General features: G+C 37.9%; 2 protein-coding genes across 3 annotated transcripts in view; one reads left to right on the plus strand and one right to left on the minus strand.

The window, feature by feature from the left end:
- Nucleotides 1–17,897, plus strand: part of QTGAL (queuosine-tRNA galactosyltransferase) — a 141,290-nt gene extending 123,393 nt beyond the window's left edge. Inside the window, exons 10-12 of the mRNA XM_014065834.2 lie at nucleotides 3,650–3,718; nucleotides 5,128–5,202; nucleotides 15,752–17,897. Coding sequence (XP_013921309.2) covers nucleotides 3,650–3,718; nucleotides 5,128–5,202; nucleotides 15,752–15,832 — 225 coding nt within the window. The 3' untranslated portion in view covers nucleotides 15,833–17,897. The remainder of the gene's footprint in view (nucleotides 1–3,649; nucleotides 3,719–5,127; nucleotides 5,203–15,751) is intronic.
- Nucleotides 17,898–17,904: 7 nt separating this feature from the next.
- Nucleotides 17,905–23,244, minus strand: part of TBCD (tubulin folding cofactor D) — a 159,330-nt gene continuing 153,990 nt past the window's right edge. For both annotated transcript variants that reach the window (XM_087709819.1, XM_087709818.1), the window contains 2 exons: nucleotides 21,596–21,680; nucleotides 17,905–19,982 (listed from right to left, as the gene is read on the minus strand). In XM_087709819.1, the coding sequence (XP_087565945.1) occupies nucleotides 19,974–19,982; nucleotides 21,596–21,680 (94 nt within the window). In that variant the 3' untranslated portion in view covers nucleotides 17,905–19,973. The remainder of the gene's footprint in view (nucleotides 19,983–21,595; nucleotides 21,681–23,244) is intronic.

Below are 23,244 nucleotides of genomic sequence, written 5' to 3' on the forward strand. Positions count from 1 at the left end.
GTGCGGCTGGAACAGCCGTTTCAAAGCGACGGAGGCTTTTTTTTCCTTACAGTGATTGTTGGAGGCTCCTATTAGGCAGCGGAGCGGATCCGACACTTCTCTTTCGATTGGATTGCTGGAGGTTGCCCCAGTGACAAGCCCAAGGATGGAAACCCTGCGATTATTGTCATAAATACAGCGCTGTGTCTGCAAAGTCCTCAGGAAGATCGCTGACTGTTTCCCTCAGAGATTGCAGCAGGCACCATTTCAAGCCAGCAGAAGTGTGTGACAATTGAATTTGGTGTGAAGAGCAGCGAGCGCCATTTTGAAGCCAACAGTCAGTAACGGAGCTCATTTATCAGCATTTACCTTGAGGGTAGCTGTTTCTGCTTGACTTCTAATGATGGCTTCCAGCACAGGAGATGGGGCAGTAATCTCCCCCCAGCTCTCTCCACCAGAGAGCCCTATTGCTGGCTCTTCATCAGTTCAGCCTTCAAGAAAAAGGGTAGTAGCTGAGGCAGCTGAGGAGCCCTTGGCAAAGGCTCCTAGGGCAGCAAAAAAAGGGGGAAAGAGGCAACTCAAGTCCTTGTCGCACAAGTCAGCTTCTAGCAAGCGCACACAGGATGGCAGAGAGAGCCCTCATCCATTCCAGGTGATTCCTGTCCCTCCTGGTAGCCCTCCTCCTGTGGATCTTTCTTCTGATTCAGAGGATTCTCTATCTGATCAAGCTTCCCCTTCTCAGATAGGGGATGGTACAGGGTTTTTTGATTCTCCTCATAGTGGAGATAACTCAGTGGATGGGGCAGGCCCCTCTCCAGAGGCAGATCAGGCTTCTTCCTCCCTGGGGTTTCTAGGGTTTCAGCCAACTCCTGCAATAACCCCAGATGTTGCTGCCATCATATCCTCTGCCATTGAAAAAGGCATAGCTGCTGGCCTCAAACACAAGAAATCTTCACAGTTCTAAATCCAAGCCAAATCTAAAAGTAAAAAGAAGCATTCCTCTAAGGCTTCTTCCAACCATTCCGAGTCTCGGCCTTCCACGGTGGGGGATGAAGAAGAGCAGGCACCTTCATCTCTGAGGATGAAGATTTGGGCCCTGATCAACCCGCATTTGTGTGATTGTTTAAACCTGCTCTTTTTCATTCCTTGCTGTTTAAGGCAAAGAAGATTGCGGGCTTTAAGCCTACTCCAATGCCTAAGATTGCGGCTGCAGAGATGGGATTCAGAGGACCCTCTTTTCCTGGAACCCACTGTTGAAAAGGAGGTCGTTCCTTCTCCTAGAATCTTTATGAACGTGGTACAAAGACAATGGGCCTCCCCTGGCATCGGTCCTCTGCCTAATTCCCTAGATAAATGTTTGTATAACGTAGGACATGCCTTAGTTAAGGCTCTCGGCCTTCCTGCCATAGACCTGCCAGTGGTGGCCCTGACCTCTCCTAATGCAGCTGCCAGTGCTCCGGAGGATTACCTTAAGCCTTTCATAAGATTCAAGAACTACCTAATTTTTGACCCCATCTCACTTATGGGTTAGAAAAAAAGTGGCATACCCTAGACGTTCGCAGGGCATTACATATCTACATCAAACGCTGTGCCGCATTCAGGCGTTCTGAGGCCTTACTAGTTTCTTTTCAGCCAGCTTCCCTTGACTCTAAGGTCTCCTCTTCCGCCATAGGGCGCTGGCTTAGAGCCTGTATATCTAAGGCAAAAGGGTGAACAATTTTATTCCTCCACATGGTATAATGGGCCACTCCACTCGTAGTGCGGCCACGTCAGCAGCCTGGGCTACTCAGGAGGAAATTTGGCCACATGGATATCCCCAGTCTCCTTTATCTGCCATTACAAGATAGACTGCTTTGCTTCGGCTGAAGCTGCCTTTGGACGGAGGGTTTTACAACAAGTCCATTCCTTGGACTCCTCTTCCACAGGGACTGGATCCCTCCCTTAAAACGGGCCAAACTTGGTTATGTCCCTATCTGATTGCTGTCTCCACCAATCGTGGAGAATGGGTGTTGGTTGATACGCTCATTCTCACTGCAGGTGGAGACAGCAGTCAGCCCCACTCTGTTCCAGTCAGGTTCCATCCTTTGATAGGACTAGGGTAGTCCTTTTTCTTTCCTTTTTCCTGGTTTTCCTTTATTCTCCTTCTCCATATCAACTACACATCGCTCTACTTCGTCTAAAGCTGGGGAGGAGCCGCACAGAGGATGGTTTTATAATCTGTTGACTCAGCCCTGTTGGTTACTGGATGGAGTTAACCCTATCTGACTGCTGTCTCCACCTGCATTCTAGTCTAAAACATTTGGCTTCTGGGAAACATCATCAGGAAGGTACTGCTAAATACTGAGTTAGAATGTCATGTAATGGGTATAAGGAGACTGTACTAGTATAGCAAAAATTGCACTATTTATTTGTTTCCCCTTCTATACAAGGACCATTTATTTTCCTTAGTAGTATCTCTAATAAAAAGTAATCATTCATGGGCATTTTGTACATATTTAAGACTTTTGTGAAGTGTTTTATGTAAGTCATACAAATGCAGACACAAGGGCCTGTTACTGGTGAGAAGTTTAAAAAATTGTTAATTGCAATATTCTAAAAATGAATTTAATAGTGATATTCTAAGGTAAGTAGTTCATAAGAGCATCCTAGAAGACTAGACATCTTCTAATTGCATAAACAATTAGGCATACATTTGTTTCCTGCTTTTGGATGCATGTCACTTTTCCTTTGTTATTATTTCATTAAAACATAAGCAATGATGGTACAAAGATAAATAAAGATGAGAGCCATCCATGTGGATATATGTTAGTATGGAAAGTATCTGAGATTGCTTGTTGTTGCTGTAATCTGAACTATTAATCAGTTTCTTCAATACTTTGAGTGATTAGAAGTAAGACAAATCTTCAAAATAGACATGTAGCATTTCTAATAATAAAATCCATGTTGCCTTTATCCTGTTTGTTCTTGCAATTTTTGTTGTAATGTTCATTTTGTAAATTAAATGAAAAATCCTGCATGTAGATAACAGCTCAAACTGATTTCAAGTCCCATAAGATATGGGGGGGGCAGTGGGGGTGTCCTCATTTAGCAACTGCCTTTGTTGTTGATTGCTTTGAATTACAACAGTGATGAAAAAATAACTTTATGGCCAATCCTTGGATTTATGACCTTCACAGGTCTATAAAGCAAAGGAGAGCTGAAGTAAGATCATAAGCATGGTTTTGATTTCACTTACTAATTGCTTCATTTAGTGACCCAACTTATCAGTCCCAATTTTGGTCACTAAATTAGGACTGTGTGTGTCTGTGTCTTGTATATAAACAAGATTTGTTAACATTTTATAAGTTAATGTATTCTTTATTATATAATTTTTGCAATTGTGTCAGGTATGATTCTTTGTTCTACACTATGGTTTTAATTGTTTTAATTTGTTTTAATAGCTTTTTGCTGTTATAATTTTGATTACTTATATGAGACAGCCCACACAGACATACAGTATCTGAGAAGAGTGGCTAGATAAATTGAACAAATAAAATAAGGGAAGCACAGCTCTGCATTAAATAGTCCACCAGCTAAATTGCATATATATAGCACACAGTCCAACCAACAGGTTCTTTATGTCCTTAATAGAACAACAGACCATTTCTTTTTGCTTACCTCTGCCCTTTAGGTGACTGCATTTTGTGATGTGGATAAAAATAAAATCACTAAAGGATTTTACACGTATGAAGAATCTAAGGTTGGTAATGTTTTTGTTTTAGCCATTATTATTTGTGAAATGGTTTTTATCATGTGAGTATAGTGCACACAGAGCTACAACACTCTTAATATGTTAGAATTGAGGATGTATTAGGAGTTAACATATGCCTTATGTAAAACGTATTTCATTCAGAAATCCAATTTCTGTATAAATTTAAATTAAATATGCAGATTAGAGTATATTGTTAAATGCTGTGTGGATTTGTAAGCTGTCCCTTTGGAACCAAAATCTGGACTCAAATGAGGAAATATAGAAATACAGAATAGAGTTGAAACTTGTTTTTGATTGAATAGTAATTCTTAATCCTAGGAACTCCAGAAATGAGGTAGATTCAGAAAATTTCCAGATGTCAAATACATTCTATACTACATTTTATAGAGCATGTTTTTATGCCCTATTTTTTTATGTTTTATATTTTATGAATAGTTCAACTTTGTAATATAAAATTGGCTTGAGTTTAACAATTGTCTTAATGCAACTTACTGCATGGGTTCACAACAAACCCTGTGATTTTGGTATGGCATCAAATGAATTGACTATAGAAGGGTTTTGGCCACTAGCTGGCACTCTTTATTCTCCTTATAAACCACAGTCATCTTAAACATATGTAAATAAAGCAGAAGAGAAAGGAATCTTCAGAACAAATGAAAAACAAAATTTAAGTTTCCAAATAAAACATCACCTACTTGAAAATTTCATCCTAATATTTTTTCCCCTCCTCCACCCGCCCAAAAAATATCTGTGTATGGAAAGAAAACCGTGGGTATTGTAAATCCCACTTTTTTTTTCTTCAATGCTAAAAAAACAATCAGTTTAAAAAAAATGTTCCAGAGACTAACGACTGAATTCTGTTCCAGGAGGAGTGTAGGACTTTTATGATCCTATTTAGAGGCCAAAGCAACGTTAAAGGAAATTGGGTTGTCGTTTGATTTGATAAATAATGTAGAGTGGAATGAAAGGAGTTCTACTAGAGGTATTGTGAAGGAAGGCAATTTCTCAGTGGAAGCCATCCTCCTAACCTTAGGCAGTTAGGATACAATATTAGAGGAAGAGGAAGAGAAGGATCTCTTCCTTTCAATTGTCTTTTCTAGACAATTGGGTTGGATTACCTTCTGCGTCCAGGCCATGCATTGATCAAGTTTAGTATTTTTGCAAATGCATACCCGACAAGGGGATTTCCAAAACTAGGTATTTTGCACCAGAATAATGATGCAAAAGCCATGAGTGGAAAAAAGGAGATTTGGTTAACCACATGCTAATGAAGCAGTATAAAGGAAAACTGGCAACCACAGAACTATTTCTAAAAACTATGCTTTTCATTGTAATAAGCTCAAAGGGACAGCTATAGTACATCAAACTGACCAGGAAATGTACTGATCTCTGTTCAGGAAACTTCCAAACCCAGAATTCCAATTCTTCATTTCAAAGAAGCTTCCCCACCTTTAATTATTTGTGTGAAATTGGTAAGTACAACTTGGAGTCAAATATGTGAAATCTATAATTTTTGCCATAGTACGAAAGTATATTTTAAATGATTATTGCAATCATGCCTTTCCTTATCCAAAATTAGAACAGTTTTTTTTTGTTTAAGAATATTTTATTTTCATTTCCATAACATATAATCACACGTATATTATTACATAGAGAATATCATGTTGTAAGAGAAAACAATATACATGTGCAATCATACTACTTTGAAATAAAACCTGGAATAATTCCCCCCCCCTGAGCCCCCACAACCTACCCCCCCCCCCCGACTTCCCAGAACCCGTGCACGGTATAGATATTTAACAACCACAGTCTAAGATATATTGATAAAAAATAGAAGTAAGAAATTAATAACCTTTTACATTGAACTTAGCTCCTCCTTGCTAAATTAACTTTAAACAGTTCAAATCATTCCTAGTCTTAAGCATAGGCTATCTGGAATTTTTAGTTCCATATTTATTTTGTATATAATCGATCCATTTTTTCCAGTCTCGTTTGTATCTCTCATTTGAATGGTCTTTAAGATATGCAGATATTTTCGCCATCTCAGCTAAATTTGTGACTTTCAGTGTCCATTCTTGGATTGTAGGCAAATCTTCCTTCTTCCAGTGTTGCGCCACCAACAGTCTTGCTGCCGTTATTAAATGCAAAATCAGATTAACCTCTACCACTGTACAATCAGTAATTATACCTAACAAAAATAACTGAGGAGTAAATTTTATCCTTTTTTAAAGAATATTTTGTATAATCCACCATATTTTTATCCAAAATACCTTAACCTTTTGGCAAGTCTACCATATATGAAAATATGTAGCATCAAGAGAACCACATCTCCAACATCTGGGTTGTAAATTCGAATACATCGAGGCCAATTTTTTAGGATCTAAATGCCATCTATAGAACATCTTGTACAAATTTTCTCTCAGGTTTTGGGCTTGTGTAAATTTCACATTTCTTACCCAAATTCTTTCCCACATATCCAACATTATTGGTTCTTCAATATTTTGAGCCCACTTTATCATGCAGTCTTTAACTAATTCTGTTTCCGATTCCATCTGTATTAATACATTATATATCCTCTTTATATGCATTAAGCTTTGATCTCTTATTTGTTTAAATAGATTATCCTCAACTTGGATAAAACCAATTTTTTGATCTATTTTCCACCTGGCCTGTAATTGCCCATACTGGAACCATGTTTGAACTACCTTCTCCTCTTTTAATACCTCTAAGGATTTTAGTTATAGTATCCCCCTTTCCAGGGTGAGAAGCTGTCTGTAAGTAATTCTATCCTGTTTTTGTGCTATATTCATATTTTCAATTGCATGTCTAGGAATTGCCCACATAGGTATCTTGTCATTTAGTTTATGTTGATATTTTTTCCAGACCCGCAATAAAGCATTTCTTAAAATATGACTTTTAAAATTTTTGTCCAGTTTTTTGTTAAATAACAAGTAAGCATGCCAACCATATACCAAGTCATGTCCCTCAATATTCAGTATCCTATCATTGGTTAAATCGATCCAATCACTGATTACGGATAATGCCACTGCATCATAATATAGTTTTAGATTGGGTAGTTTCAAACCTCCCCTCTCACGTACATCTTGCATTATTTTCAGCTTTACTCTCAGCTTCTTTCCTGCCCATACAAATTTATTGATACCCTTCTGCCATTCTATTCTATATCTATTCGCATCTTTTTTAAGTATAGGTAACATTTGGAAAAGAAATAAATTTTTGGTAAGATATTCATTTTCACTGCCACTATTCTTCCCAGCAAAGATAAGTGCAACTTATCCCATTTTTTCATCTCTATCTGTATACTATGCCAGAGTGGTTCATAATTATACTTATATATTAGAACAGTTTTTAAAGGAACGAACCAAAATATGGATTGATTTGGAGATGGCCACACATAAACAGTTCTTCTCGGTGATTTTACCTACCCACAGCCTTAGGTTAGAATTGTGCTCACTGAAGTCAAAGTACACAGTTTTAATGCTTGTAATTGTGTAATTATTTATATAATGTGCATCTAGTATTGTACATTAAGAATTTTGATCATTTGTTATGTATTTTCAAGATAGTTTCAAGGTTTCTGATGCTCACTTTAGCAAAGTTCTTTGTTTCCAGATTTACCCGTAGTTTCCTATCTTACTAGCTCTTGCTCTTTACTTTATTAAAAGTAAACCCAGAGCATCAAGCTTATTTTAATAAATTCCTTATCTTGTGAAGAGATGTGTCACATTTCTACATATAGTAAAGATGCTAAAAAAAGAAGCCATCCAAGTCAGTGTAAGCATGGACTAAGAATATTATTTAACCTATGTGGTTTCTTTTTGTTGAATCAAAATTAGATAATGTAGTCTCTTTAATCAAGCATATGGTATCTTAATTTTCTCTTCAGTTGTTTATTTAACTAGTAATACTTCCGTTATTTCTTTGCATGTATGTCAGAGACAGTAATCTTTTTTGCTTATCTATTCTTTTATTTGGAACCTGAAAGATAGGGCTTGTCTCATTAACAGGCAAAATCAGTACAAAGTCTGGCCGGCCAAGGACTGCACCTCAGCACTAAACAACCAGAGACACTGGTTGAGATGGAGGACCACAGAAATAAATAAATATAGTGTTGACTCCTGGATATTGTATTTATACCGATAAATATATTTTTCAATTGATATTGGCAAGCATAATTTCATAAATTCTGGCAATAGAGGGATCAATAGATAGCATCAAAATGACTCTTCCGGTGACATCTTCCAGAGAAAGAGAGAAAAATATTAGATAGATGGATGCATGCACGCATGGATGGCCAGACAGCTAAAACAGGAAAAGAACAATAAATGAATGCAGGTTAATATATAATAAGGAATACAAACAGAAAAAGAAATGAAAGCGAAATCTAAAAGAAATCTGCAAGAAAATAAAAAATTAAAAGAAAAATAGGAAAAAAAAGAAAAAAAGATACAAAGATGTGGTTTCTGACATTATTCACAATAGATATAAGTACAATTATTTTCTATAATTTGTTCAATCTAATCATCAAAGCCATAAATCACAAGCTCTTTTCATTTTTATTCAAAAGGTGCCTAAGGGGTTTCCAGCCATCAGTAAATATAGATATTGTCTTTTTTGCAATGTAGTTTATTCTTCTCAGCAAGATGTATTAATTTATTCAATCTCTTTCATATCACAACATAAATTTCAACCCTTTTAATCACATATCTTTACATTGATCCGTCTGTGTATTATAACCAAAAATCTTAGCCTATGTTCTCACACAGTCTTTAACGTGTTCTTCCAGTTTTCAATGTCAGCAAAAGCTTAGACATTTTAGTAATTACATGTTTAGCATCAGTGCACAATTCTACTTCAAATTGTCTTATTTTACTCCATATCATAAGCCTTTTGTCCACTGTGAGCCTTTTAGATAACTGTAAAAACATTGTAAAATAATTGACAACTATAGCCTTGCTTACTTTCTGTAAGAAGTGCCTGATGTCCCATGTATCTTTGCACAAGGGCGAATCATCATTATGTCATCAGCCCTTCCTCCCTTGCCAGTTACAGAGACAACAGTAGAAATAGAAGGGAGGTGGAAAATAAGTGAAGGGATGAAAGTGTGTTGTTCCCAGTCCCAGTTCCTTGAGGGTATTCACCTGTTATTTGGCTACTTGTCAGCACTATCCCTTCCCTTTCCCACTAGCCATTTTGCCAGTCCCATACAACATCAACTTCTCCTTCAGACAGAAGAAGACAAGCTACCAGTGAAAATAAGGAGGTTATGTCCCCCAAATAATCCCCTAGAACCGTGATGGCAAAATTATGGCATGTGTGCCACAGGTGGCACAGAGCCAATTCTTAGGGCACGCGAGGCGTTGCCCTCTCAGTTCCAGTGCACATCCACGCGCTGGCCAGCTGATTTTGGCCTTCATTTTCTGCCATTTTTCGCCCTCCGGAGGCTTTCATAGAGCCGAAGTGGCGCAGTGGTTAAATGCAGCACTGCAGGCTACTTCAGCTGACTGCAGTTCTGCAGTTTGGCTGTTCAAATCTCACCGGCTCAGGGTTGACTCAGCCTTCCATCCTTCCGAGGTGGGTAAAATGAGGACCCGGATTGTTGTTGGGGACAATATGCTGACTCTGTAAACCGCTTAGAGAGGGCTGAAAGCCCTATGAAGCGGTATATAAGTCTAACTGCTATTGCTATTCATGAAGCCCCCAGAGGTGAAAACTGGCCCAACACGCAAATCAGAAGGCAGAAACAGGCTGTTTCTGTCCTCTGGAGGGCCTCCGGGGGGGGGTGGGGGTGTTTTCTCCCTCCCCAGGCTCCTAGAATGCCTCTGGAGCCTGGGGAGGGTGAAAAATAGATGCGCCATGCCACACACAAAAAGTGGGGGAAGGGGATCACGCACGCATGGACAAGGAGTTATGTGCACATGCCTCAGGGCAGGGTGCATAGTACACATGACCTCCCCATGCTCCCTCCGCTTTTGGTACATGATGGCAAAAAGGTTACCCATCATTATTCTAGAAGAAAAAAATACAACCTTTATAAGAAAAAAAGAAAGCATTTCATGAGGGAGAAAATAAAGGTAAAGGACAGAGCAACCTCCAACTTAATTCAAAACGATGCCCAACACAAAGGTAACCAAGGAGGAGGGATCAATTAATAGTTACTTTCCATTTCATTTCATGGAGTGTCTGCAAATAGATCTGTTACTCTCGCATCTCGTAGCTACTGAAAAACCCTCTGAAATGTACCATAGTTTTTGAAGGATAAGACACACCGAAGTATAAGATGCACCAAGGTTTTGAAGAGACAATTTTTTTAAAAAAAGTTGTTGCAATCTGCAAACCTCCCAAAAATGGCTCGTTTTTCGTGAAAATGGGCCTGTTTTTTTTTCAAAAAAAAGGCCCCTGAATAGCCTTTAAGAGGCTTGTAGAGTACTCCTGGGGGGCTGCCCCCCCCAACAAGCAAAAAATGGCGCATTTCTTTTCGAAAACAGGCCCATTTTTTGTCAAAGAAAAGGCATGGATGGCCTTTAGGAGGCTTATAAAGTGCTCCTTTTTTGCTCATTTCTGCCCTCCCCAGCCCCCAGGAGCTCTCTAAAAACTATGCATGGCCATTTTGATGAAGGGGTTGCGGTTTATGGAGGCAAAAAATGCTGTATTCATTGTATAAGATGCACCCAGATTTTCAGCCTCTTATTTGGAGGAAAAAGGTGTGTCTTATACTCCAAAAATATGGTATTTTTATAACAGCTCTGCTGAGAATATGTACTTTCATTTGCAAATTCCAGGAGCAAGTTCAATGTTATTTTAACTTGTTTTGTTGAGGCTGTTAAATATGGCTTTGTAGGTGTGTGAGTGTGAGTTTCTGCTTATATGTTTCTGCTAAGCATATGCAGTCTCTCATTGCCATAGAATAATCACCCTTATGAAAATGCAGGGTCACTGTGATCGTCTGAAGGAGATGGTACTGTCTTGGATGACCTAAAGCCAAGCCGTGTTGTAAAGAACAGTTCACTAAATTGTAAAATCTAAAATTGGATTGAGGCTTCATTTAGAGCATAACTTTTAGGAGTTTGACCGCCTTGTGCTTTGGCTACTCTGCAAAATCCATCATCCCTTTCAGAAATCATTGACCTATCCTAAAGGATCTGCCCGGAAGCAGGAGATGGGCTTTCTTTAGCTAATACCTCTGGAAGGCTTGGCTATTTGCTTTGGAAACACATTAAACCTTTGGGCAGACCAAGCACCAACTGTGCAGCACACCTTCCATCCTGCAAGTTAGCTTGTTTTGGCATTCTCTTAAAAGTTCTACTGGTAAGACAAAATAACGGCTCAGTGTGTTCCTTTCTGGGTATTTCAATAAAAACATACAACACATGCGGAAAAAGGTATCAGTTAGTCAAGCAAAGAATGTTGCTGTCCACATTTTATTGTTTAGATTTCTGTAAAGCCTTGAGAAGAAAAGAAATCATTTGCAGTTGACAGTTCTTAATCTGGTGTAACTCAGCCCAACCACTGAGTTTTAATATCCTTTGTATTTGCTTGTATTTAGGAAGAGAAATGTACACTTCCTGACCAACCATTGTATTCAGTTCTTTGTCCATGCGGTTGAACATATTTTATAGATTGCTGTTCATACCACAGGTTTTTGCAGTTAGATTAGAGATTCCAGAACTTAATCTGGATTCAGTTCCCTTTGAAAGAGGTCACTGGAGGCTAACTATGTTTTAAAACATTTGCATTAACAAATGAACTGATAGGTGACATACATTTTTACCCTCAAAGTCTTTCAGTTACAAAGAGGTCATTTTGGCTTCCTAACTGCCTGTTTTTACAGTATCATTGCCTCTCTTCCTTTATGGTTACAAGCTTTGCTAGCAAGAATGAGAAATCCCTGGTTCAAGTGCAATCATGAGTTCTCTCCCAGCTTTAGCTCCCCATCTGTAATAGAATAATAATGGCTTCCCATGGGGAGTGCTATTAAGATTACTGAGAGGCTACAGTTTATGTGTTTTGAACACTTGGAAAAACCTGCATAAATACTAAATGTTATGTGTGCATAAAAGCCAAAGCAATAGGGTCTTTGTTCTCACTAATCTGAATGATGTGTGCTTTTGAGACTAATGCTGCTGCAAACATGAATTACTTGTGCTCCGAAATTAAAAGCTCAAAATAAATGCTGAAGTTGAGAATGATGTCACCCGATTTACTTACTGATGAAGTATAGATGGGAGAGATATGTTATCATAACCTTATATGGCAAAAGAGAGGCAAGTAGACACAAGGTTCCTCTTCATACAGTAAACTGGAGGATCACCTTTAACCAGAGTTAATAGTCCAACTGCTTGTTGAAAGGATCCTTTCAATGAAGAAGCCATTCATTATGCAAAATCCATCAGACTAATATGTTAAGCTGTCACTGCTATTATGCTGGCTAAGCTGCTTGGAAAAAAAGTGCAGTTCCTGTGATTAAAAACGAAGTGTTATAACAGGGCTTTCAGGCTTTTTCTTCAAGGAGGTCAGTGTTTCACATATATTGCTAAATAGCAAAATATCACTTGGCTGTTACTGGTGGTAGGTAATACCTAGAGTGAGTTAAGGGTTTTTAGCTTGCCACCTACGTGCATCATTTCCAGGATCAAATTCTCCATCTATTCCTTTTATTCCCATGCACAATCCTGCTCTGAGGGTTCATTCTTCCATGCCCTACTTCCTATACCATTTCTCTACACAAAGCCTGTATCTAGTCATGTCCAACCAAACACCCTCCTGAATCCAAGTCTCGGGATTCGCTGTGTAAGTCAGTCTTAGGGAGGTTGGAGGGAAATCAGAAGATACAGTATGTCATCTAAGACAGTAAGTGGTCAGTAGGCTCCTTTGAAGCTATTAACGTCTCCCTCTTTAATGAACATTCTTTGTTTCTAAGGGAGGATGCAGAGCCAGGGTTGAGTCTAGCTGTGAGAAACCGAAAGGATTGTTTTATAAATGCTCTCAAACATTAAGGTTGCTAATACATTAAAAAAAAAACCTCAAGTCTGATCAATTTTGAATTAGTACAGCTCTATGCTTTGTTTTGTTTTAAACTTCATCTGACAATTTCTAAAGGCTCTCTCCTGAATGCTTTAATTGTTGTTTTAATCATTCAGTCATGTCCAACTCTTGGCAACTTTATAGGCAAGTACTCTCCATGTTACCCGGTCAAGCACAGCTTCTTTCAAATGTATTGAATGGAGTAGTGGAATGAAATCATAGACAATTATAATAAAAAGATAGTTGGGAGTGGACCTCTTTTCCCTTCTTCCCATATAAGAAATACCTGTGTGGAAAGAGTTTAGTAAGCTTTGAAGATTGCATCATTGTCTCACCTTTGCTTATTTTCTTTATGTTCCTACTAGTAACAAAGTAAGAAGGGCAACATAAATTCCTTAATCTAACATTTTCTAAGTGGAGATGGAGCCATGGCTGCATACTAGAACAGCATTTCCCAAAAATATTTTTACCAGATTCCCGGTTTACCAGTTACTGACCAAAAACATCAGAAACAATGTTTTGTGGTGTCCTTAGTTGTTTTCTTGCAGATATTTCACTACCCAACTAGTAGTGACATTACCTATTTGATAATGAAACATCTGCAAGAAAACTACCAAGCTCAGAGAGCACAGAGGATCCTTCTTTTCAACCCTGAAATACAATATTTGTTTCTATCAGCACAGTTCTTTGTTTTAAACAGAATCAGTTATCTGAGTTGCCTGGTTATTGACCAGAGATGTCATTAGATTTTTTCCAGCTGCTGTCTGCTAGGAGCCCTTTTTTCTCTAAAAGTATCTTTGGCAGAACGTCCCCTTTTTGATGTTATGACCAAGTCATTTCATTTTCATTTCATTTTCCCTTTATTTGTATGCCGCCCTTTTCCCTGGGGGGACTCATGGCGGCTCACAGTTCAAAAAGGGGGGGGGGAGGGACAAACAATTTCCAACATAAAGACAAAACATCATATTAAAAAAAACACAACACACAATTCGAGTGGGGTTAGGGTCTTAACCCCAGGCCAGCCGGGACAGCCAGATCTTTAGGGCGGCGCGGAAGGACTGGAGGGTGGTGAGGGTCCAGATCTCCACGGGGAGTTCATAAGGTAATGTACCGAGGTTCGTTCAGTTGTTATTATTTATATTCCCTAACTCTTAATTATAAAAGTTGGCAAAAGCCTCCAGACAATTTGGCTTGCTATAGAGACCCAAAATCCTCAGAGTTCAGAAGCCCATCTGCTATATTGGGGGTTCATAGCAAGGTGAAGGGATGTAGATTGGTATATTTTTCTTTCTCTAAAACTCTCTTCATATTGATTCAATAAAATCCTTTCACTCTATGAGCCATTTATTTCTGAATCCTAAAAGAAATCAAGTGGTTCCTACCCGGCTGAGGGTGGCAACAGAAGTCAGAAATTGGAATTAATTGCCCACCAGTTTGGTGAGTGGTCTTTGTACAAATGTGCCAGACTGGATGTGCATGTTACCTAATTTCTAAAAGAAAAAGAATTCTCTGGGGGGGGGAAAACCAGGCCTCCTTGGAAGATGCAAACTAAAGGCTGAATTCTCATGTGTTTAGACTAAGATTTAGTAGTTGTCTTAAATCGGAAGAGGGGCAGCAAGTTTATCTCCTACAGAAATTAACAAATGGGGTTCTGACAGCCTGTCTGAGCCAGGCTGTTATAGCTATTTGAGGCATTTGACTGCAATAAATCACTGTCATGATCATCAGGTTTTTTGTAGAACTCTTCCTTGCTAAAAATTAAGGGCCTTGTAATCTTCAGTCTACCTGCTGCTTTCTTTATTGTTCAGATTATGATGCCCCTTGAATGTATTATGTGTTCCCTAAGGGCTGGCAGAAGCTAAAAGTATTAGCAATGCTAGTTGACTGTTCTGCACAGATGGGAGCATCATCTGGGAAAGAAGGGAAAGAATAGCAGATTCCAACTTACCACCTGTTTTTGGTCATACTCTCACAATGAGTCTAAATTTGCAAAATAATACAAATTTAAAAAACCCAAAACTTGTTAACTTTTCACTACTGTCAAAGAGAACTTAATCACAGAATGAAAATAAAATTACTTTTGCTTTGGCATTAATATCTTATATCAGGGGCAGCAGAAAGCCTTCAACTTCTAGAGTTCCTTTTGTATAGGATAAGGTAATCAGAATTAGCAACAAAATTCCTGGCCTTGATTCCACAATGATATTTTGGCACTAGCAGACTTCTAGGGTTGAATGTGAAAAAATGTAATAGAACGGGTGTCAAATTGGCAGCCCATGCACCAGATGCGTCATGCACAGGCCATGCCCACCATAGCTCCTTGAAGGGGAAAAACATTGTGATACATCACGTGATGGCAATGTGACGTGGCGAGTTTGACACCCATATCATAAAACATAAACTTTCATGTTCTATATGAATGAGCTGAATAAGAGCCTATGTGGTAGGGGGTAAGGGCACAGCCAGCATCCACTATTACATGTAATGTATGAATAAGTCATTATCAAACTCTAGAATTGATTGTTAGAAACTCGTATCTATTCATTAGCAGTTCTCAGATAAAAAGAGGAGGGGATCTCTGTGGCCCAAGATTGGATTTGCATAAAATTCTAAAATACCAAAACAAATCCTAATCAAGGTCAAAATTAATGAAGTTTCACTAGTAAAATGTAGTCCTTAGATTTTTAACCAACCCAATTTTCTATGTAGTACAACCCAGGCAAAAAAAATTAGGGCTGAGAAAGAGGTAGAGAAAGATAAGCAAGAAAATATTGTCTCTTTCACTGCAGTGGCATAAATAAAACATTGTATATGTTCGGGAATTTCTATTGTAAGATAACTTTGGATTCAGTTACAAGGTCTTAAGCATGGCTTATTTCTCTATTGACAATAGGTACTGTGATTGCAGAAGGCTTCAGATGTATGATGTATCTTGGTGAAACTTTCTGATTGTGATCTTTCTCTTTGTTTCTGCAGGATCTCACAGATGGACAGTTTGAGGAAAATTTGAGCCTATTGAATTTGAAAGAAGGTGTGGATTACTATCATTTTAATTGATGAGCGTGGTTTATTGGCAAGCTTCTCATCATGAAACGTACTAGAGGAGATACAATATTATTTTAGTCAAGATTCTCTATAACTCCTCTCAGAAGAAATATTAATCTATGCAAATGTTAAAATATTATCTCAAGTCATAAAAATCAACTAGAGGTAGTATAGCATCAAGCTAAGTGAATTGAAGTTTAGCTAGTTAAGAGTCATTCCACAGATAGGACTCTGCCTGTATGAATGTAGCCAATTCACCTAAGAAAACTCCAGAATCAAATTCAGAAGGTGACAATGGCAAATCTTTTCAGTATTATTCCCAAGAAATCCATATTGATGTGGCTGTAATATTTTGACGTTTCGATGTCACTTGGGCTGTGGAAGGCATATCTTTAGTTACTGGGAAGAACATATGGATTAAGAGGTGAAAATGGTGGAAGAGCTATATGTTTATAAGAAGCAAATCAACATGGAACAAATCTAACTAATGTCACCTATTTGTTTCCCCTCTTATTGGTGTCTGGAGTAGTCAGTCCATTTTCTTTTGGCAACCTACCTTCTCAAAATGCTGCAGAAGAATTTTAGTTACAATGTAAACAGTAATTTTCAAATTAAACACAAAAACTGTGTGCATAACTCTTAATATACCCTGCAAAAAATGTTTTTCAAATATATCCAGAATCTGTCTTGCCACTACTTAACATCATGTCTCGACGATGTCCACCATACCCCTTGTGTAATGAATATGGTTTATGAGATGGCACCAAAGACAGACACAGAATTCTGTTACGATCGGGATTATTTCTAGAAAGCCTTTACAAATCAAGCAGTTTCATCTCTTCTTTTCTAGAAATTATATTACTATTTTGTTTTCTACTTCATATGCAATTCTCTATTTGTACTGTACACATACCTTTTGGAAATTGTGGCTTTTTGAAATTCCAGGGCTATACTTAACCGACCTAATTTCTCTCCCACAGTCACAAAGGCTGAAGTAGCCATGACTGTCTCTGGAAAGCTGCAGTTTCCTCCCTGTGGCTGCTACTCTTATCTGCTTTCTAGTTCTATTTCATGGTCACAACCTTAAGCCGCCTAAAGGCCCAGGCCTGACCTCATTGTATTTGCCAACCCTAAATTGCTTCAGAGTCCTGCCTCCACCCCAATCTGCCTTCCCGCCTGGGCTCCACTGAAGTTACCTTGTTGAACTAGTGCCTCTTTGGAAAGGGGACATCTTAAAGAGAAATGAGGGGGGAATATAGGCCTTCCCATTACTGCACAGTCTTTCACTGGCCCCACAGCTGCCACTATTGCTTTTAAAAGAAGCTTCCTCCTCCCTGTTGCTAAATGGCACAGGCCTGCCTTCAAAAACCAGACCTTTTTAGTGTGCAATGGAACACTTGACCCAGAACATTCCTGGCTTTGATGGGAAAAGGAGACAGCTCCGCTTTTCATAGCATCAGATCCAGCTGCAATTCCTTCTCCTTGTAACTCAAGGACAATATGAAATAATGGTTTCAACTTTAGCCGCCGTCAATGCTTTCTATGTTGGAAACATCTAATTCTCTTCACAACATTTTTGAGAACGAAATGAACCCCTATACATTTCATATGATAATTTAACAATCTTCACTGCTAGGAATAATTGGACTTTTCCTCATATAAAGTCTGCAATGCTTTGTGATTCAGTGATTCATATGAAGGAATTAAAACACTACATGTTATAATATCCTGAGACAGGTCTAAAAGATCAGCATGAGATAAACAAGGTTTACTTTTAGAATATAGTTTATATCAAGAGGTTTGAAACCAGTCTCCATGGTCAGGAAATTAACTAGTCACTAAGATACTCTTCCAAAGAGCTGAGACCAGCTGTGGTAACATGACTAACTTATTTATGCTTCCTCTCCATCAGATGTTTATTTTTATGAACATCTAAAAAACATTAAACACTTGTTTTAACTAAAATTAAATTCCTACAGAAGAAAGAAAATCTTGATTTTTACACAAATTTATTTTGTGTCTTTACAATATTTCTTCATTTGTACAGAGACATATGAAAAGGGAAAAATACGTCAACAACTTTTTACTAGGGCTATGCACTATTTGGAAAATAATTTTAAAAAGATGGTGTGTAAATATGTGAAAGCATAAATATTTTATCATTAACCTTTAAAGTAGCCAACTCTTTCCTGGGATTGCTGTCCTATTCAATTGCAAAGTGATTCTAAGGACAGAATTGCTTAAAACGTTATGCAGAGTTTTTACAATTCATTGTGTAAAGTACATTTTGAGAATCAAATCCAACAAGCTGTATGTTCCTACTATTTGTATCTGATTTTCCACTCATTATAAGACAAAACAAAATGACCGTTGGTTTACCTGAACGGTCGTTCTCTAGGCGCTGCAGGAGAGTCCAAGCAAGGGTTAACACAGTATATCTGCCCTAGGACTGAGTAGATTTTTCTTTGACCACACCTCCCTTTGTCTCATTGAGGTCAGTTTAAAAATGAAGGTCTCATCCGTTACAGGATGCCTGTGATAGTCACGTTCAAGGTAAAGAGTCTGGACGCCTGTTAACCCCTGGACAGGGTTGGACTTTCTCACAGCGTCCAGAGAACGCAGATCAACCAGAGGTCAGGAGTATGGCCAGTCGCCAAGGAGACTCCAATGCCTCCCTTCCTGTTGGTGGAAGTGTGCCGACGCCCTGGACAAAACTAGACTCTCCCTGGCGGCTATCTGCAGCTGAGGGCTTTTTCGCAGCTGTTTCAGGCTTCCCTGGGCTTCCAGGCGATGATACGAACACTCTCAGCTCGTAAAATGGCTGTCGCCGTTCGCAGCCATCTTCAGAAGCCAGCCGGAGTTTCAGTTAATGGCCAGAGAAAAGCGTGTGAAAAGGTCACTTCAAAATGGCTGCCGCGCTTGTCAGGGAAAGGAGAGAGCTGTTGCTGGCTGTAAAAGCCTCAATTCGAGCCTCTGGAGCTCCGGATCGTCAGTAGACTGCTGGGGAGGGTCAGGAAGCATTCTGCCGCCCCCGTGCTCGCCAGCAGCCGTTGGACAAGCACCTCCATCGCTCTTCACTGCTGCGTGCGACCGGCAGCCCGACAGCCTCTCAGCAAGATTTAAAGGTACTTTTCTCCTATGCTATGCTAACCTAACTATTGCAAGACATTAGACAAAAATAACAAATAATTTCTACTGTGAACTGATTGGAGAGTCCTAGTCTATCCTAATAGAACTGAAGAGCTCCCCAGATATAGTTCTTATGGGCGGACTGAATTTTTAAACTGACCGCAATGAGGCAAAGGGAGGCGTGGTCAAAGAAAAATCTACTCAGTCCTAGGGCAGATAGACTGTGTCAACCCATGCTTGGACACTCCAAGCAGTGTACAGGAGAAACAAAACTGTTGGCCCTTTTAAATCCAATTTTAATTTTACCAACCAATGTTGCTTGCATTATTTCAGCTAGTATTTCCTTGTATATTTCTTTTTAGCATCATAACTATTTCAATACATATTAAAAAACATTGTCAACATCCAAAAAGTCAGGATATTGTATCAAGTTTGAATAATTAATTATACTTCTGTTTAGAAAGGTGACAAATTTTCAGCTGGAATTAAACAATGTATCATGGATGAAATCCTACCCATTTTATGCTCTTCTTAAATGGCAAGAATGCCCACAGACTTCATTGTATCATTTGATTGATATGTCAACTGGATAATTTATTCTCAAATGCCTTTTTTAAAGAATGAAGCTTCTACTCTTATGCAGATAGCTTTTGAAATAGTAGATTGTGGATATTTATATAATATGTAACTTATTTGACAAGGTAACTGGTTATAATGAAATTTGGAATGCTGTAATTTAATAAAGTCAAAAACACAGAACGTTCAAGAAATTGCAGTTATTTGAACTTTTCAAACCAATTTAATTTTCAGAAACACAATCACCAACATATATATTATCTTTTAAAACTAAAGGATAGTATACGAGTTAAAAAAAAGTACAACTTTCAAATTAGTTTCTCAATTTTTAGCCTTTTTTTTTTAGATTGATCAGTAAATACTGTTGCCCAAGTTGTTGAAAAACTCTCTGCTCCTTTGTGTCCACAGATTCAAAGCACTGTAATTTTCAATATTAATTGATTTCCAATTATGACCTCTGCAGGAAAGAGGGAGAAAATGGGATTAATTTCATGACATTGTCAAGAGTATGTTTCAAAATAAATAAAAGTAACTTTTACTTGTAAGATTCACAGAATATTGTAAGTAATCTGTTAGTAACAGCTTTAAAATGTCGATCTACAACTAAAGTTTCCTTCAGGCATTGTCCAATCCATAGTTTAGAACAACCTCCTATATTGACTTTCGTTGCAGAGTAGTGCACTATGTTTATACTTGTGCTAATGGATGCAGTGTTCAACTATATATTCCAAAAGGTGAAAAAATCTATTTCCAATGCTTTCTCTTCCCCCCCCCCCCTTTGCCCCTTTTACAAGGAACCATATGCTCTTGGAAATTTGAGTCTTCCAAGCTGGGTAGTGCTGCATATTTTCAAATATCCCTTCTGAAAAACAGACTAATGGGAAATCAAACTGCTGTGAAAATTCTTCCAACTTGTGGAGAATGAAATCTGCAGCTACAGCACAAAGGCATACAGATGTACCTGTCACTCTTAGATTAGAAAGCCAAAAAAGATTTCTAGATCTTTTGATTTCAAAGACGTATAGTACATTTTCAGGACTAAATATTTTATGTTCCAGTAAACCTTACCTACAAAATTTATTTTTATTACTACTATGTTGCCATTCAGCAAAGAATGAAAAAGACAGACAAGCTGCCACATTCACAAGCCAACAGAGTAATATCTGAAACCATAATTTCCAGATCTATCTCAGAGCCCAGCCTAGGCACCAACTTACTACTACATGCTTCTATTGTTATCCCTGCCTGAATATAGATGTGCTTGTTCAAAATCAAAACATTAATATTAATAATATCTTCCTTTAATAAGATGATTTATTAAAAAACCCACATGTGGATATTTCTCTAAACTAATACAGATGAACACACAAATACAAATCAAGAAGCAGGAGAATACTTTTATGGAATAGCTTCATTCTCTAGTTCAACACAAAACCTTTTTGACTTTTAAAAGGATGTTTCAGAAATTGCCTAAATACTTTCATATGCTTTTTCACAGCACAGAGAAGGTATGGACTAGGCAGGTATATTAGTCATATTCCTACCCACATGCAGCATTCCCTATTAACAGTTAGTATAATACTGAAATTTTAGCACATTTCGGTCATTTGTGTTACAGCACAAAGCTTATTTTTACTCCAAGCACATTAATATGCTTCTATATAAGCCAGGCTCTCTAGTCAGCCCAGCTTGAAACCATTAAACCACCGGTACAGAATGACTTCAGCAACTTGTACCTTGAAACAGTTACTAAACAAAGGGTGTTAAGTCAAGGACTACCTGTAGCAAGATACTCTGTAAAACTGACCACCTGATCACCACATTGCAGTAAGCATATTTTCGTAAGCAGCTGTACTACTACAAGTCATGCTCTGTCCAACAGCTCCACGTGAGAAATCTGAAAACTTTTCAAACAACAGACTAGGGGACAGTGATAAAATGCTTCTTTTTGATAGTTCTGCCACTTGCATGTGTTAAATAGGTCTGGGCTTTGTGTCAGCAAAATTGAGTTGCACCAAATTGTTTCCCTGAAATATTTATCAGGGCTTCATTGGTATTTTAAAACATTACCTTCACTATCAATTGGGGCTTGGGCACATCCATTAAGTCACAGAGGTCATTCCGCTGCTTCCTCAGAAATGGCAAGTCTGCATCCCTGTTTGGAGACGAAAAAAAGTATACATAAGAACAAACTTAAAAATTACACTATCAATTGCATACAAGGAAAACCAGTACAAAATGTTTTATAGATGGCACCTGACACCAAGGTTAGCTCAAATCTTAACAAATACCTCCCCAAAATGTTGGAAATGCGAATAAATACATGGAACATATTACCATTTATGGTGGACCTGTGAGGAGGCTAAAATCTTTTGGAAAAGGATCAAAAATTGGCTGGATGCAATAACGGGTTAAAATAGAATGGAAACCTGAAGTTTTTTTTATTAGGAACAATGTCTGTGAAATACAAAAAAATCCAGTATTTAATACTGCATATAATTACGGCAGCAAGGATTGCCTTTGCCCAGAAATGGAAAAACAAATTAATTCCTAGTGAAGATGAAATAATAAGAAAGGTTATGGATTATGTTGAAATGGACAAACTAACTAAAGAAATCCAGGGAAAAGAAGAATCAGAATTCTACCAGATATGGGAGAAATGGTATAGGTGGATGGAGGAAAGAAACAAGAATCAATGAAGGAATACAACAAAACTCAAAAATAATAGTTATGAGTAAAATAAGAGGGTTAAGAATGGTGAAATCCAAATGAAATATAATAGAAGGGAAAATAATATAAATTGAGCGGTATCGATTGATAATTTCTATTAGAAAGAAGAGGAAGCTCCTGTTCGTATTGTATTGTGTAAATGTGGTGTACGTCTAAGTTTTGTTTGTGTGTATTTTACAAGTTTGTAAATAAAAAATAAAAATAAGTATACATAAGTAGCCAATTCCGTGCTGCTATCCATGGTTTCTAGCATCACATCCATTTTCCTCAGTGCAAAACTATTCATCAGTCAATTAATCATAATTGCTATTGAAGTAAAAAAATTGGTATATCCATCCGAATTGCAGGGGAAGGGAAGATCATCTTTTTAAAAGCAAATTTCTGTTTTCTGAACCTCCTGAATAGCATTCATTATATTTAGGGCACTGCCACTTTCTAGAACATGTAGGCAAAATTAACTAGTTCCAATACATAAGAGAAGCAAGTTTGTAAGTTCTGCTCCAAATTATAAGAGAATAGCCTATTCCATAGGCATTTACTCTATGGAATAAAGAGCAGCAGAATTTGTATTTCTTTTTCTGTTTCTCCCATTGTCTTCATCACTCATTTGGCTCTTTAATCTTAATCTGTATCATATTTATATCCACCTGAAGTAGTACTCTCATTTTAACAGCTGGGGAAATGATGTGAATTCTGTTTCATTGGATATGACAATTATGGTTTTTTTTAGTCCAAGGATATAATCTGCCTATCTCTTTTAATGATGCAATAGGTTGGGAGAAGGCCAAATAATTCAACTCATTTTTAAAAATTATTTGGGGAGCTTCTGAACGATTATAGGCTCTTCAGGTTTTGTCTGGAATCCTGAGTTCACATCCCAATTTCTGAGCCAGTAAGGCAGGGAATGGCAGGGAAGATTCTGGAACTCAACCAGATGATAAAAGATATTAAAAAGTATTTTAAAATCATTTTTCACCAGCCTTATATAT

This window comes from Thamnophis sirtalis, unplaced genomic scaffold, assembly GCF_051295495.1.
Source record: "Thamnophis sirtalis isolate CommonGarterSnake01/CBP01778 unplaced genomic scaffold, rThaSir2_p1.2 scaffold_3, whole genome shotgun sequence".
Classification (NCBI taxonomy): domain Eukaryota; kingdom Metazoa; phylum Chordata; class Lepidosauria; order Squamata; family Natricidae; genus Thamnophis; species Thamnophis sirtalis.